General features: G+C 42.0%; 1 protein-coding gene across 4 annotated transcripts in view; it reads left to right on the top strand.

Moving 5' to 3' along the window:
* LOC123520324 (endothelin-converting enzyme 2-like) overlaps window positions 1–16,223 on the top strand; it is a 403,077-nt gene that overhangs the window by 293,126 nt on the left and 93,728 nt on the right. For all 4 annotated transcript variants that reach the window (XM_045282533.1, XM_045282534.1, XM_045282536.1 and 1 more), the window contains exon 3: window positions 3,300–3,435. In XM_045282533.1, the coding sequence (XP_045138468.1) occupies window positions 3,300–3,435 (136 nt within the window). The remainder of the gene's footprint in view (window positions 1–3,299; window positions 3,436–16,223) is intronic.

The raw sequence follows: 16,223 nt of genomic DNA, 5'->3' as shown, positions 1-16,223 counted from the left end.
CATAAAAAGAGTGAAAGAAGGGTAAAATTTGTCTTTTCTCGGCTACAAAAATAGTGTAAAATTAGATGCGTGAAATGTTGTAGATTGTGGGGAAAATTGTTGAACAGTTAAAGGGTTAAACTTGAATTATACGAATGTGGAAAAATGTTTGGTGAATCTAGGCAGAATAATAAAAGCAAGAGAACTGTATGCGCTTTTAAAACATGCTTTCCACATTTTTATAGAGTGTATGGAAATTATTCTAAATGTGTAGCTCATAAATATTTGTTGTGAAGTTGTTTTTAATGGATTTTATGTCCTGAATCTATGTACTGGATTAAACCCTCGACCAGTCAATTAAATATGTACTGTTGAATGTCTGTTTTCATGCTTCCACTAAACAAAGGAAATTTTTTAAACATTATTTTTAATCTGATAATAATAAGCATAATACTACTACTATGATAAGCAGTTTAGTAGAAGATACAGGCAGCAGAGAGTATTCGTAAATCTATTGGTTAGTTAAGGTGTAAGTCTGTTTGTGATGAATATATATTTTACTCAATCCCACCTTTATTAAATTAACGTTATTCCCGACACAATGGCTTGCCTGTTCCTTAATTCACAAGTGGCAGCGATCTGACGGCAACAGAGCCGTGCCGCGTCGCGCTTTTCGTCGCGGAATGATTTCAGTGAACGGCGCCCGCACCTCGTGGCAATCACCTCATTCTTTATGCACATACATTGATTCGCGATAAATTGATTCGAATTGCGCTACGCGAATTCGAAATTTAGGTTTTGTTGCACGTCACAGTTTGTCACAGCTTGCTACACTTATGGACGCCTTGCTAGCACCACCGTCCACAAGGCTTACGAAATATTCTGGGATGGTTTTAGTACTTAAGTGGTTTTTTTTTAGTATAACTCCATGCCAGTGACTGAGGAACCTGCTACTCACGCTCGTAAAGACTTGCAAACGTTTGATGTAAAATTTTCATTCATATTACTTACATTAAAACGGATCAATGTCGTAATTTTAATGATTTTTTTCTTTTCATAGTTTGTGAAATGTTCCTTTTTAATTCACCCTTCGCCGTAAAGTTTCAAAAGCGTTCCCCGTGACGACATAGAAAAGTATACGTATTACTCTTAATGAAAAGCCCACGCGCACCCAACCTTAAGCTGGTCTCAAATTTCAGCAGTGAAGTGTTTCGTCTCTCTCTCTCTCTCTCTCTCTCTCTCTCTCTCTCTCTCTCTCTCTCTCTCTCTCTCTCTCTCTCTCTCTCTCTCTCTCTCTCTCTCTCTCTCTCTCTCTCTCTCTCTCTCTCACACACACACACACACACACACACACACACACACACACACACACACACACACACACACACACACACACACACACACACAGCTCCTAGTCATGACATATATACGACAAATAATTACAAATGGAATTGAACCCCAAACTGATCCGTCCGGTGGTCCAGTGATCACACACACACACACACACACACACACACACACACACACACACACACACACACACACACAAAAACATTGCCAGGCGTGACCTTCCGAAGCGCCGCTCCGCTTGTGGTGATTGGTTGATGTACGTACCTCGACTTTGCTCGTAAAAAGTGAGGTGGTCTTGTTTCTTTATTGCGGATCTTTAGTTGCCCCTCATATGTAACTGAACTTCTTGATCCTTCCTGGCTGTAACGTTCCTAGTGGCGCGGAATGTCATAGTAAAGACGACGAATGGAATTAAGTAAGAGGAGTGCAGGGAGGGAGAAAGAATGAAGGGAAAGGAAAGGAGAGAAAAGGAGAGGGAAAACGAAGGAAAAGAAAAAGAAAAGTAAGGGAAATGAAGTAAAGGAGAGAAAAGTGAAGAAAAGAAGGCAAAGGGAAGGAAGATAAAGAAAAGGGAAACTAAGGAAAGGGATAGAAGGAAAGGAAAAGAAGAGAAAAGGAAGGAAAATGAAGGAAAGGAAAAGGAAAGAAGGTTAAAAGGAAGGGAATGCTTTAGTTTGACCTCCTATCTTGTCGTCTGGAAAACGCGGGACAAACTAGGTCAAATTAATGTTTTTCTTTACGTCCTCGCTATCTTCTTATAATCTCATTCCCGTCCGTTTCTTGCTTAAGTCCACACAAATCTTCATCCTTTCTGTGTCCGTCTATACGCCTGTCTGTGTGGTTGTCCGTCAGCCTTTCTGCTCGTTTTTCCGTCTGCCAGTTATTTGATTTAGCGATATCCTCCGATTCGTTTGTGGTCCGCATCAACGCTCTCTCTCTCTCTCTCTCTCTCTCTCTCTCTCTCTCTCTCTCTCTCTCTCTCTCTCTCTTTTACTCTCAACTCTCTCCTTTTCTTCCCTCACTTCCAGTTTCCTCCCTCCTCACTCGTCTCTGCTGCTCCATTCCTCCTCCCTTTCCTTCACAGTTGGTCGATACGCTCAGAAGTGGACATTGGACAAGCTTGACGTCACACTAAGGACTTCTACAAGGAATGGTCTATGTTTCTTATCACTGACTTTTTGTTGTTGATATTAGTAGTGGTGGTAGTGGTGGTGGAGGGGAGAAAGAGTAGAAAGCCGTGTGTTTTTTCTCCAGCTGAGTTTCTCTTGCAGGGGAGGTGGTCAAACAGAGGTGTGTGTGTGTGTGTGTGTGTGTGTGTGTGGGTCATGTGTTTGGTTTAGTGACTCAGTGAATAGTGAATGCTGGTCAGTGTGTGTGTGTGTGTGTGTGTGTGTGTGTGTGTGTGTGTGTGTGTGTGTGTGTGTGTGTTGTGGGTTTGGGGGGACAGGCAGTGTGTGTAGCGGTAAGGGTGGGGTTTTGAAATTGCTGGTTGTCTCTTAGTAAGGTTTGGGATGAGTTGGTTGGGTGTTGGTGGTGTTGCTGGGTGTATTGCATTGGTGTTCTTCAGTTTGTATTGTGCTTTGATTAGCGTTTTTCTGTGATTCTCTCTCTCTCTCTCTCTCTCTCTCTCTCTCTCTCTCTCTCTCTCTCTCTCTCTCTCTCTCTCTCTCTCTCTCTCTCTCTCTCTCTCTCTCTCTCTCTCTGTGTGTGTGTGTGTGTGTGTGTGTGTGTGTGTGTGTGTATGGGATATCCAAAACTCATACATAGCATAGATTAAGCTGCCGATTGCATTAAAAATTACATCAAACGTAACCTAAATCACACACACACACACACACACACACACACACACACACACACACACACACACACACACACACACACACACACACACACACACACTTGTTCTCGTTTGCTTTCCATTGTTCCCCAGCCGTATCTAACCTTCTCCTTTCTCGTCTCCCTCACAGCTGCAAGGGAACCTGGACTCGGAGACGTGGCCGTGTGACAACTTCTGGAAGTACTCGTGCGGGGGGTGGCTGCAGGACAACCCGATCCCTCCCACGCGCTCCGAGTGGTCCATCAAGGAGAAACTGAAGCACCAGGGTGAGGAAATATTTTGTGATGGTGTTATGGTTGTGTTGTGCTGTAAATTTCTTTTCCTATTAATCTTCGTGTTTTTAGATGTTTTTTTTTTCATTTTATCTTTTTTTTTTACTTTGTTTATTGTTAAGGTAATGATTGCATTGGATTATTAACTAACCCCTTCAGTACTCTGCCACGCTTTCATATTCGTTCTGGTGATTCTTGGTGATTTTATACAGCTTCAAAAACTTATGTTGGGATTAAAATAGTAAAGACTCTGGCCATTATTGTTTTTCTTTTTGACCTCCAAAGACGCTTCCTAATGCAAATATAATCGTCTAATCACACTCAAAAATCATGGTAAAAATGCTTCTCAGTATTGAAGGGGTTAAGCATATTGTAGTTTCTCTTCGTATTAACTCTCTCTCTCTCTCTCTCTCTCTCTCTCTCTCTCTCTCTCTCTCTCTCTCTCTCTCTCTCTCTCTCTCTCTCTCTCTCTCTCTCTCTCTCTCTCTCTCTCTCTCTCATTAGGTAACTCCGTGAATGCCCGCACTAAAACCAGACTGATTTTGCTGCTTTCCTGCCAAACCCGAGACTTGCTGCGAGGAAACTGGTCTGATGAGAACTTAGAGAGAGAGAGAGAGAGAGAGAGAGAGAGAGAGAGAGAGAGAGAGAGAGAGAGATAGGAAATGCAAAACCCAAACCCTCTGTGTGTGTGTGTGTGTGTGTGTGTGTGTGTGTGTGTGTGTGTGTGTGTGTGTGTGTGTGTGTGTGTTTATCTTCGCCGCCAAACTCATGATAGGATAAGCTTCGTTAGAGGAGAATTTAGGCGGGAGTGAAGGGAGGGACAGGGCGAAGGAGAGAGAGAGAGAGAGAGAGAGAGAGAGAGAGAGAGAGAGAGAGAGAGAGAGAGAGAAGAAGAAGAAGAAGAAGCAGTTAGTTGGGATCTGACCTATATGATGGGAAGGAGAGGGAACGGGTGAATGGGGGTGTGATGGGAAGGGGTGGATGGGTGAAGGGAGGGGGGGATGGGGAATTGGCAGAGGTAGTGAACTTTGGCCTGTCTGGGGCTCTACTTTACCCTCAGCCAAGTTAGATCCTGGAGCCTCCCTAACTTGTACCCAGCTGGCAAAGTTAGGAGGCTTGTGGTTGTGTGTGTGTGTGTGTGTGTGTGTGTGTGTGTGTGTGTGTGTGTGTGTGTGTGTGTGTGTGTGTGTGTGTGTGTGTGTGTGTGTGTGTGTGTGTGTGTGTGTGTGTGTGTGTAATAGTAGTAGCGCTGTGTTTATTATTATTTTTCAAGAAAGCACCACAAGTAGGTCTCTCATTTACAGTAGAAAGGAGAGGAGTGATGAGGGGTATCTATTGATAATAATTAATCTCTTACGACAATAAATGGAGAGAGAGAGAGAGAGAGAGAGAGAGAGAGAGAGAGAGAGAGAGAGAGAGAGAGAGAGAGAGAGAGAGAGAGAGAGTGCACGAGAATATAAAGAAATTGGAAAGAAAACGTAATTATAGAAATATGATGATGATGATGGATGTATAATGATAATAATAAAAATAATGATGATAATAATAATAATAATATATATATATATATATATATATATATATATATATATATATATATATATATATATATATATATATAATACACACACACACACACACACACACACACACACACACACACACACACACACACACACACACACACACACACACACACACACACACACACAGAGAGAGAGAGAGAGAGAGAGAGAGAGAGAGAGAGAGAGAGAGAGAGAGAGGTTAAGAGGAAGATCGGGATGGGAGGAGTAAGCAATTAAAACAAGCAAAGTAAACAAGCGGCTGATTGGATAACGCTTTAGTCTCTATTTTCTCCCTTCCCTTTTTTTTTTTGACTGTGTGTGTGTGTGTGTGTGTGTGTGTGTGTGTGTGTGTGTGTGTGTGTGTGTGTGTGTACTTTCTTTCTTTCATTAAGCTATACTAATGATGTTTTTTTTTTTTCGGGGGGGGGGAGTTTTATGTATATTCGTCTTACTTCCTCGAACTTTTGCTTGGCGTCCCCTCAAAAAATAAAGAAAAGAAAAAAGTAATGCACACGTTAGTTAAAGGATTAAAAAGGTGAAGAACAGGTGGGATTAGAACAGGAACAGGTTTAAGATAGGAGTCGTGTGGGTGCTGGCGGCGGCTGTAGCCTTAATACCTGGAAACAAGGAGGAAATTCTGGCAAAGTAAAGGTAGCGAGTGTGAATATTATCAGAGGAACATTAGAAGAAACCTGCGCGTAGAGATAAGAGCAAAGTCGGAATGGAAATTAGAAGAGGGCGATACCAACAAGAAATAATCAACAACAAACGTGAGGGAGAAATAGCTGTGTGTGTTTAGAATTTTGAGGGAATTGTTGGGAAATTATCATTGGAAAGTTAAATGTGTAATGCTGGAAATGTGTAATGCAGGGTGGAAATTAGACGGAAGTGAACGCTGGATTAAAATTGTTATCAGTAGTTACAAATAGATTCGAAAAATAGTGAAGTGTTTAAAGTGGAAATGATGGAGGAAAGTGATGAAAAAGAAGTGGAAAAAACGAAAACAACAGCAACAACAATAACTCTAGGATAAACGATCAATCAAAAAACAAAACATTTTATATAGACCCTCCAAAAAAAAAAAGTAAATAAAGACATCAATAAATGCACAGAGACAATTTAATAACCACTCCCCTTGACTTCATATACCAGAATACATTTTACAACACATATTAACTAAACACTCCATAAAATATAAACTACAGTAACACGACTACCACAGAAATCTCATAAACAATAAACGAACCACACTGGGAAATATAAATATGGGGAGAATCAGCTAGACAAGACAGGTGCAAAGTAACAGATGAACGGAGTGAATCATTGGTGCTCGTAATTCAGTAAAAAGAAACAAAGGAGGTGTTAGGGGAAGGAAGGCAATGAAGCAGAGGAAATGACCGGCGTCAGGTGAAACGAATGGACATCTTCTTCGAGGGGGAGACGCTGAGAGAGAGAGAGAGAGAGAGAGAGAGAGAGAGAGAGAGAGAGAGAGAGAGAGAGAGGTCATTAAAGGTTTAGTGCTGCACTGTCATGCGGAAATGCAAGGAATGAAATGGAAGGGTCGAGGAGGCACGGACGCACGTAGGCAGGCAAGCAGGCAGGCGTTTACACACACACACACACACACACACACACACACACACACACACACACACACACACACACACACACACACACACACATGACGTCGCACAGTCATGTCTGCAAACTTTCTCAAACATTCAAAGCTTCACTCAAACACCGACAACCTCCACCACCACCACCACCACCCCCACCATCACCATTTGCACCGCTTCTTCTGTACCACCACCGAAACTACTACTACTACTACTACTACTACTACTGCCAGCACCATTAACCTCCACTACCACCACCAACAACAATAATAACAAAAACGTATTTTTAGTTCCACCAAGTTTTTTTTTTATATATTTTCTCTAATTTTTTGTTAATTTTGCTTTTCATATTCATTAGTTTCTTCTTCCAAACTGTACTCGCGTTCATCTTTTCTTCCCACCGTCATTCCTACATCGTTGTGCTGCTTTATTCTACATCTACGTTGTCTCATATTTCTCTCTTCCGTACCTTCTCTCTTTCCGTCTCTCTATCAATCACTATTTTCTCCTCCCTTCTTCCTTTATTACTCTTTTACCATCTCTATCCATTCATCCCTCCATTCTTTCCCTCCATCCCTTCATCCTTCACCACTTCCCACTTCCCTTTATTCACGGAGAAGGAATACCAGAAGAAGAAGAGGAAAGAGAGAAGTAGAAATGAAAGGAGGATGAGAACAAAAGGAAGAAGTAGTAATAGAAGAAGGATATGAATAAGAGATTGAAGTAGATGGAAATAAACAGATAAGAAAACGAGAAGAGAAGAATACCAAGTCAACAACAACAACAATAACTGTGAAACTAACTGTGGTTTTTCTTTAAAGAGATAAGAGATGAGAGATAACAAGAGACAGAGAGAAGAAAAAGACAACAACAGCAACAAGACTTTTTTTTCCCCAACATGAAGGAGAACAAAAAAAAAAAGCAACAAGGCCTTTCTATACCAGTCGCCCGCTTCTCCATAATCCTCATAGTGTTAATTTGATGCGCGAATTAAAGGAAGATAACGCGTGCTTGTGTGAAGACGTGGCGGATTTTCATTTGACTTTATTTCTTTTACATGTGTGCGTGTCGCGTCAAGTCACGTATGTACCCGTATCATGTCCACACACAAACACACACACACACACACACACACACACACACACACACACACACACACACACACGGTAGCTCAGTGGTTAGAGCGCTGGCTTCACAAGCCAGAGGACCGGGGTTCGATTCCCCGGCCGGGTGGAGATATTTGGGTGTGTCTCCTTTCACGTGTAGCTCCTGTTCACCTAGCAGTGAGTAGGTACGGGATGTAAATCGAGGAGTTGTGACTTTGTTGTCCCGGTGTGTGGTGTGTGCCTGGTCTCAGGACTATCCAAATTCCAAAGATCGGAAATAATGAGCTCTGAGCTCGCTCCGTAGGGTAACGTCTGGCTGTCTCGTCAGAGACTGCAGCAGATCAAACAGTGAAACACACACACACACACACACACTCACACACAGAGTTTTGCAGGCGACGCGACAAAATCTCCTATTATGACTTTTAGGGATAATTCATACCCTTGTAAATCGTTAGAGAGAGAGAGAGAGAGAGAGAGAGAGAGAGAGAGAGAGAGAAGGGTGAAGTAGATGGAGGGGTATGGAAGTTAAATATGCTGATGCTACCAACCGGAGAATGATTTAGTGTGTGGCTACGATCCGCCCTCCCCTTTTGTTGTTGTAATAGTAGTAGTAGTAGTAGTAGTAGTAGTAGTAGTAGTAGAAGTAGTAGAAATAGTTAACATAGCATTACCTGTCATCTTTGTACGGATAAGATTCACTAAAAGGAAGAGAAGAAGGAGGAGGAGGAGGAGGAGGAGGAGGTTACCTTGTGGGACGAGAGGAGAGAGAGAGGAGAGAGAAGGAGAGGATGCTGAAGTGGCGTGCCCTTCCCCTGCTCTTCTCCTCTTCCCCTGACTGCACAGATGGAGGAGAGAGAGAGAGAGAGAGAGAGAGAGAGAGAGAGAGAGAGAGAGAGAGGAGGCCATGTTTGATGTGCGAGAAGTAGGAGGAAGAGGGGGAGAGAAGGAGGGAGGGAGGGAGGAGTGTTGGCGGCGGGATGGGCGGACGCTGGTAGGTCAACACAAGGCAGATCAGGGTGAGAGCAAATAACTCCCAGATCATCGTGTCAGCAGCAAGAAAGAGAGAGAGAGAGAGAGAGAGAGAGAGAGAGAGAGAGAGAGAGAGAGAGAGAGAGAGAGAGAGAGAGTTAACGCACAAAGGAAATCAGCTCTTTCTCCCTCTCCCTCTCTTTGCTCTCTTTGCTCTCTTTTTACCCTCCTCCTCCTTTTCTTTTTCTTCAATCCTTTACCTTGGTGGTCCGTAGCCTTAATCACCCAGCCTGCTCAATGAGTCACTCACGCCAGGCATTGTGTACTCTCTCTCTCTCTCTCTCTCTCTCTCTCTCTCTCTCTCTCTCTCTCTCTCTCTCTCTCTCCTTTGATGATGGCCCCGTATCCTCAGAAACCAGCATTGTACCTATTTTTTTTTTCGTTCATTTGTGTTATATGTTTCATGATTCGTGTTGCCTCTCGTCTTGCAGAGAGAGAGAGAGAGAGAGAGAGAGAGAGAGAGAGAGAGAGAGAGTGTTCCAATCCAATGTCATATATCAAAATTTTATCTCTTAGTTATGTTAAATGTGATGATTCGTGTCAAGTCTCATCCTGTAAGAGAGAGAGAGAGAGAGAGAGAGAGAGAGAGAGAGAGTTGCACTAATAAAAGCATGACAGTAAAGGAGGATCATAGCCCAGAGTAGAGCATTTTACTGCCACGTGCACCGTAAATAACCATGCCAACCATTCCTAACGCGTGTCCAGCTGCGTCTTGGCTGACTGGCGGGGGATGCCTTGGCCGCCTTCCTCCGCTGCTGCAGGGGAGAACCACAAAGGAAGACAAAGAAGGCCAAACAGGACCTCCCTTGCCTTTTATGAGTCTGTGATAAGATAAAACTCGAATCTACGTACATATGTAAAATGGGAACAGAAGTGAGTAGTTTGTTCTTGTTGGGTTAAATGTAATTGGCAAACTCTATAATATAAAGGCAGGGTTTTCTTTTCTTTTTTTTTTTTTTTTTTTTCTGGCGAAGATGGGAAAAAAACGAAAGGGAATGGAAAAAGGTTTGTTCATTTTAAGGGATATTTACAGTACCTTCCTCCAGTCCAAGAGAAATTTTGATAGTGATGCAAGATTGGTAAAGGCAAAGAGAAGGATGAGAGGAAAATAAAACAGAAAAATAGAAAGAAATTAGATAAAAGTAGGAACGTTTTATAATTTTTTTTTCCCAATCCCAGAAAAAAAAGTGATGTAAGGTATAGAGATAAACAAGAGAAGTAGGAAGGAAAAAAAAAAAGAAAAGAAGTAGTAAAAGGAAGATAGCTGTATATTATTATTCATCACACTCATTACAGCAAGAATTTAGACATTAATTTTCCTTTTTTTTTTTACCCTAGATTAATTTATCTCTTTATTCATTACTTTATCTTCTTTTTTTTTATTGGGAGAGGCGCAGTAGGAGTTATTTGGCAGGACTAGGAGTGGAGTAGATTGGATGACCTTCAGGGGTGTTTTGGCGGGTGACTGGCAGGATCTATATAGGTGACAGGATGACTGGCAGGGGCGAGGCGAGGCGGGAGGGACACGTTCAGCTGGGAGGCGATTACGATGACATAGCCTGGATGACTCTTCGATGAGAGAGAGAGAGAGAGAGAGAGATGGGGCAATACAACGATAAGCTAAACTCCTGCGCAGTCTCGGAGAGGAGGTGAAGTTAAGATTACATTAAAAAACATGGAGATATTTACGTAAGAAAATTATAAAGTAATACGTAAGAGGAAATTGATGATAAATGAGAAGGGATGGAAATGAATATGGAAGAAAAGAGTAAAAGAGAAAAGCGAAAAGAGATATGTAACGACGGCTTTGTGTTGCTGAAGTGACAAGAAAAAGAAGAATAAAGAGAGAGGAGATGGCAACAAATATGAAAAATAAAAGTAAATAGTAAAATGGTTCGCACGAGAGACAAGAAGAGTGAAGGAGAGATAACAATAGTAAAAGATGAATGCCAAAAGGAAGAATAGAAAGTCTCACAATAAGAAAAATAAAACAGTGAACGTAAGATAAGTGATAAAGAAACTAAAACAAAGGAAAAAAAAAGGATACAAAATTAACAAATATAAGTGATAATGAAGGCAAAATGTCGAAAAATAGTGTTTAAAGAGACGCAAAAAGATTAGGTTATGTGCAGATTAGGTAAATACGAGTTCAAAGGAAAATAGTAAGAAATAAAGATGTATCGAAAAAAAAAAATAAGTAAAGGGAATGAAGATAGACATGTATTAGAAGGAGGGAGAAATTAAGTAAAAGATTGTTGAACTGAAAAGTATGATCGAAAAATTATAACAAAACCAAATATAAAGAAAACAGAAGAACTTGAAATAAAAAAAGAATGCAATGAAAGAAAAAGAAAGAAAAAAAACAATAGGATCAATAGAAAGACAAGTACAGAAAAAAAATAAGAGAAGAAAAAAGAAAAAAAAGAGAAAAGAAGATGGAACAAATCGATTACAAAAGCTTAAGAAGTTGACCGACCGAGTGAGTGAGGTTTGTTCAGCATAAACAGCGCAGCACAGAACTCAAACAAGACACGATCAAATAAGACGACATACACATATTTCTTCCCTCTCCAGTGTGTGTGTGTGTGTGTGTGTGTGTGTGTGTGTGTGTGTGTGTATGGAGTTGAATTAATGGTGTCAGCAGTGCAGTAAAGCTCGGGGAGTCTGAATCTGAGTCTGGGTGTGGGTCTGGGTCTGGGTCTGGGTCTGGGTCCAGGTCTTCGCAACAAGGGATCGTAAGTACATAGTCGTATATTTCACGCAGGTTCTCCCGCTGCTGCAGTGTCCATCGCACATTATGGTGCCGTTACTTTGCATATTCTAACGTGTATGTCTTGCTTTATTTATACTCTCAGATAGTCGCTCTGTGTGTGTGTGTGTGTGTGTGTGTGTGTGTGTGTGTGTGTGTGTGTGTGTGTGTGTGTGTGTGTGTGTGTGGTTCTGTGTGTGTGTGTGTTTGAATGCGTATCAGATTTATGTTACCATAAAACATGCACATATTTTTTTTTGTTATTTTAAACGTTTTCACACAGACGTACATACACACGCCAGCACGAATGGACTCAGAAAATGGAGAGAGGGAGAGAAAGGAGGGAAGGAGAGAGAGAGAGTGAAGAGTTAGTGTAGGAAGAAAACTGTTGTAAAGTGAAAGAGGAGGACGAAGGAAAGAAGACCCTGGAGAGAGAGAGAGAGAGAGAGAGAGAGAGAGAGAGAGAGAGAGCCCTTCTTGTAAGAGGGGAGAGTAACATGAACTTTGGGAAGAGGGGGAAGAGGAACTCGGAAGGAACTTGATGGAGGGATGGATGGAGTGAGAATGTGAGGGAAGGAGGGAGGGAGAGACCATCATGATAGAGGCAGTGGGAGAAAGAAGGAAAGGAGGCGGAGTTAGAAGAGGAGGAGGAGGAGGGAGGAGGAGGACGTTCTTGATGGCGTGAGAGAAGAAGTAGGACCACACTGAAGGAGGAGGAGGTGCCATTGTCTGCTCTGGTGGCGCCTTGAGGGACGTGCCGCCGATGTGGCTCCGCGCCCTCCTCCGCCCGCAAGTTTGGAGTCTTCGATGGAGTTTTTTGGGGGAAGGAGAGGAACAGAAAGGGAAAAGCGGGAGAGGACAGGCGGGGAAGTGGCAAGGGAGGAAAGATAGTGTGAAGGTGAGGAGACAATGTGGAGAGAAGTGGAGAGTGTAGGAGAGTGAGGAAAGTGAATATAAGGCAGCGGAAGGGAGATAAAAGGGAATGTGAGGATGTGAGGGTGAGGAATGTATAAGGATGGGAGGTTGTGAAGTATGTGGATTGGACGAGAGTGAATATAAGCCATGACTGAATAAATACTCTTGAATATAAAGGCAGAATTCAAAATGGTAGTAAGAGAGGATTGGTTGAACACGAGAAATAGAAGCGGAGTAAGTGGAAGCGATTTTATTGACAGAACTAGGAGGAAAAATGAAGCGAGGAAAAGTGTAAAGAATAAAGGTTGATATGAAACAGATGCGCAAAATGAGAACAAGGGAATGAAGGAAGAGGTGATCGGAAGTGCCAGATTACAAGCAGTACCGTCAATCATGTGTGTGTGTGTGTGTGTGTGTGTGTGTGTGTGTGTGTGTGTGTGTTTGTCATAACGGGTGACCATCAAAGGAGGGAAAAATACGCGAAGATCGTAAGGAAACCCATAATGCGGACGTAAGCAAACCTATCTAGTAAATAAACGACTTGAGGACACGCGACACAAAGACTCGCTGAGAAGGAGACAAGACAGAAGACTTAAGTGACAAGAAAGTTTAAGTCGCGCAACTCAAGAGAAGCGAAACAAAAGACCCAGCAAAAAGTATGACATGACTCGTGAAAACACACCAAGTAGAGGAAAAAATATGAAGAAAACAATGATATACGTTTGAAAATAAGATACCCACACACACACACACACACACACACACACACACACACACACACACACACACACACACACACACACACGGAATAACACAAAGGACTCTCGGAAAACAATGCAAGAAAGAAAGGACGACGAATCTGATGTAAAACAAAGAAATGGAAAATAAAAACAATAAGTGTAACACAATGGCTACTTGAAAAAAAGCAAATGAAAGCGAAGAATACAATAATAATTAGAAGAATAAACAGAATAATACTTAACTAAATACACTAACACATAAGAAAACGATAGAAAAAAAAATTGAAGAGACAGACTTAGAAAGAAAAAAATATAACGAAAGGAGAAAGGAAACACTTAAAACCAACATCGAAAAAAAATATAACGTAATGGAAAAGGAAACACTTAAAACTCAATACCAATACAACAAAAAAGGAATTTCAACAAAGGAGTGAAGGCAAACCAGACAAAAATAGCAGGTATAGCGATGCCTTCCCCTGGCCAACCAACCTTAATAAGAAGTAGACAAGATTATCATGGTAACGACACCTGCTTGTAATTGAGACAGGTGTTGGCTGGGAAATTAGATAGTCGGAGGTAATTCGATGAGAGAGAGAGAGAGAGAGAGAGAGAGAGAGAGAGAGATGATTAAGGTTGTGTGTGTGTGTGTGTGTGTGTGTGTGTGAGAGAGAGAGAGAGAGAGAGAGAGAGAGAGAGAGAGAGAGGTGTCGTCTAGATGATGAAGAGGAGCATGGGAGTAGAAGAAAAAAAATCAATAAAAAAGTAAGTGGAAGATGACGAGCACCAAGATTTAGAGGAGGAGGAGGAGGAGGAGGAGGAGGAGGAGGAGGTGGTAGAAGAAGTAGAGGAGCAGGAGGAGGAGAAAGAGCAAGTGGAGCAGGAGGAGAAACATTGAGACTAGGGAGAGGAGAAGGAGAAAGAATATGAGGAGAGGGAGGAATAAAATTAGATAATATAGAAATAGGAAAAAGGAGAAGAAGAAAAATAAGAAGGCGGAGAAAGAGGAACAAGAGAGCTACGACGACGACGAGGATAGAGACGGAGAAGGAGAAAGAGAAGAAGGCAGAGGCGTAGAATGGAGAAGGAGGAAGAGGAGGAGGAAGAGGAGGAGGAGGAGAAGCAGGAAGAGTAGGAGTAGGAGGAGGAATGAATAGCTTTGTTTTTCATCGATTCAGCCTCTCGCCTCGCCACTTACAATGGAGAAAAAGATATACCATTAATCTGGCCCAGTGAATGGAGGCTCCTCTCTCACCCTTATAATTCGTGCCAGATATTTCGAGACATATCGTGCCCCCGGAGGCCATTTGCATAAATCAGTCCTGGGGCGACACTTCGTCAAAGGGCCATTCAGGGGGCGTCTCCTCGAATTGTTTTGGCAATCAGTGCAGGTTGTGTATGAGAGAGAGAGAGAGAGAGAGAGAGAGAGAGAGAGAGGGAAAGGGATGGATAATGGAGATGTAAGGCAGTGTGGACAAGATGTGTTGAAGGAAATGCAGTGTGTGTGTGTGTGTGTGTGTGTGTGTGTGTGTGTGTGTGTGTGTGTGTGTGTGTGTGTGTGTGTGTGTGTGTCAGTGGAGAAAATAAAAAAACGATGAGTTACAGAGAGAGAGAGAGAGAGAGAGAGAGAATTGGATAACGGAGCTTAGAGTGGACAAGATATGTAGAAGGAAGTGAACGCGTGTTGGAGGTAAAGAAGAAGGATGAGGTAGGGAGAGTCAGGGGAAGAAGAGGAAATTTAGGTAAGTAGGGAAGGGCGAATGTTTGTTTGATGGAGTAAGGAATGGCCGTGAGAAAGGGGACGAAGGGAACGAGAAGAAGGAGGAGGAGGAGGAGGAGGAGGAGGAGGAGGAGGAGGAGGAGGAAGAAGAAGAAGAAGAAGAAAGGACAGCTGTAGGAGGTGGAGGAGAGCAGAGGACACATAGCAAGGCAGAAGACACAAACACTCATGTAAACACCACTATCGTTAAAAAAATAGAGAAAAAAAAACTTTCCTCTTTCCATATTCATTCTCACCCGCAGACATACAACAAGAGATGACAAATGAGCCAAAGTCCTCCTCCTCCTCCTCTTCCTCCTCCTCCTCCTCCTCCTCCTCCTCCTCCTCTTCAGCAAGTGGTACTTATAACCCCATTTTCTTTGGTGCGTTCGGTGCCTTCTCTTCGTTTTTCGTTTTGCCCAATGAGATGAGATGATGGATGGCTTGCGTGGGATTGTGGCCACGTAATTTTCTCTCTCTCTCTCTCTCTCTCTCTCTCTCTCTCTCTCTCTCTCTCTCTCTCTCTCTCTCTCTGTTATGGTTTGCTTATAATTTTCTCCTTGATGTGTTGCCGGTAATCTTTTTTTTTTTTTTTTTTCTTTTCCTTGTTACATTATTTGTCATGTTTTGTGCACTATGTTTAATGTACATATTTGTGTTTCATAGTTCGGTTGCTTTTTTTGTTTTCATGGGGATTGCGCTGAGTATATATTGCGTCCCGCTCTTGTTTTTACATCTGGCAGGTTAATCTATTGCTATAATATATTTTACTCGTTTTTGTTTTGCGTGTGTATAGATAAACATTTCATTATATTCATGCATGTGTTAGATGTTTGGTATTTTTAACTTATTTGGAATAAAAAATGTTTTCTTGTTTCTTATTTATATGTAGAACAATTTTCATCTAAGCTAGTAGTGTTTTATATCAGTCTCCTTGTAAGTTATTTTTATATTCGTTATATATATATAAACTCTACTGTACATTAAACCAAAAATTTACTTTATATGCTCACTTTTCTTTCATCTTTTACCATTTCGCCTTACCTTCCCTTCTAAACTTGTCTTTATTTTACATTAAGTGATTTTCTCCTTCGTGTGTTTTCCATTTACCCTCCTTTTACTTCCAAACATGTATTTCTTCTGGCTGCTCATCGCCTCCGTCTCTCTCCACAGCAAGTTCTTACCCAGACCTTGTTCTTATCAGCCCCGCGGCTTGTCCTCACTTAGCCTGCGGTCGCAAGTCGTGAGCAGTGACCATCCTCATTTGTGTGGCCATCAGTCGGGCCACCTATTTGATGAGGTT

This window comes from Portunus trituberculatus, chromosome 46 (genome assembly GCF_017591435.1).
Source record: "Portunus trituberculatus isolate SZX2019 chromosome 46, ASM1759143v1, whole genome shotgun sequence".
Lineage (NCBI taxonomy): Eukaryota > Metazoa > Arthropoda > Malacostraca > Decapoda > Portunidae > Portunus > Portunus trituberculatus.
The sequence above is the reverse complement of the archived record's forward strand: the minus strand, read 5'-3'. Positions and strand labels throughout refer to the sequence as shown.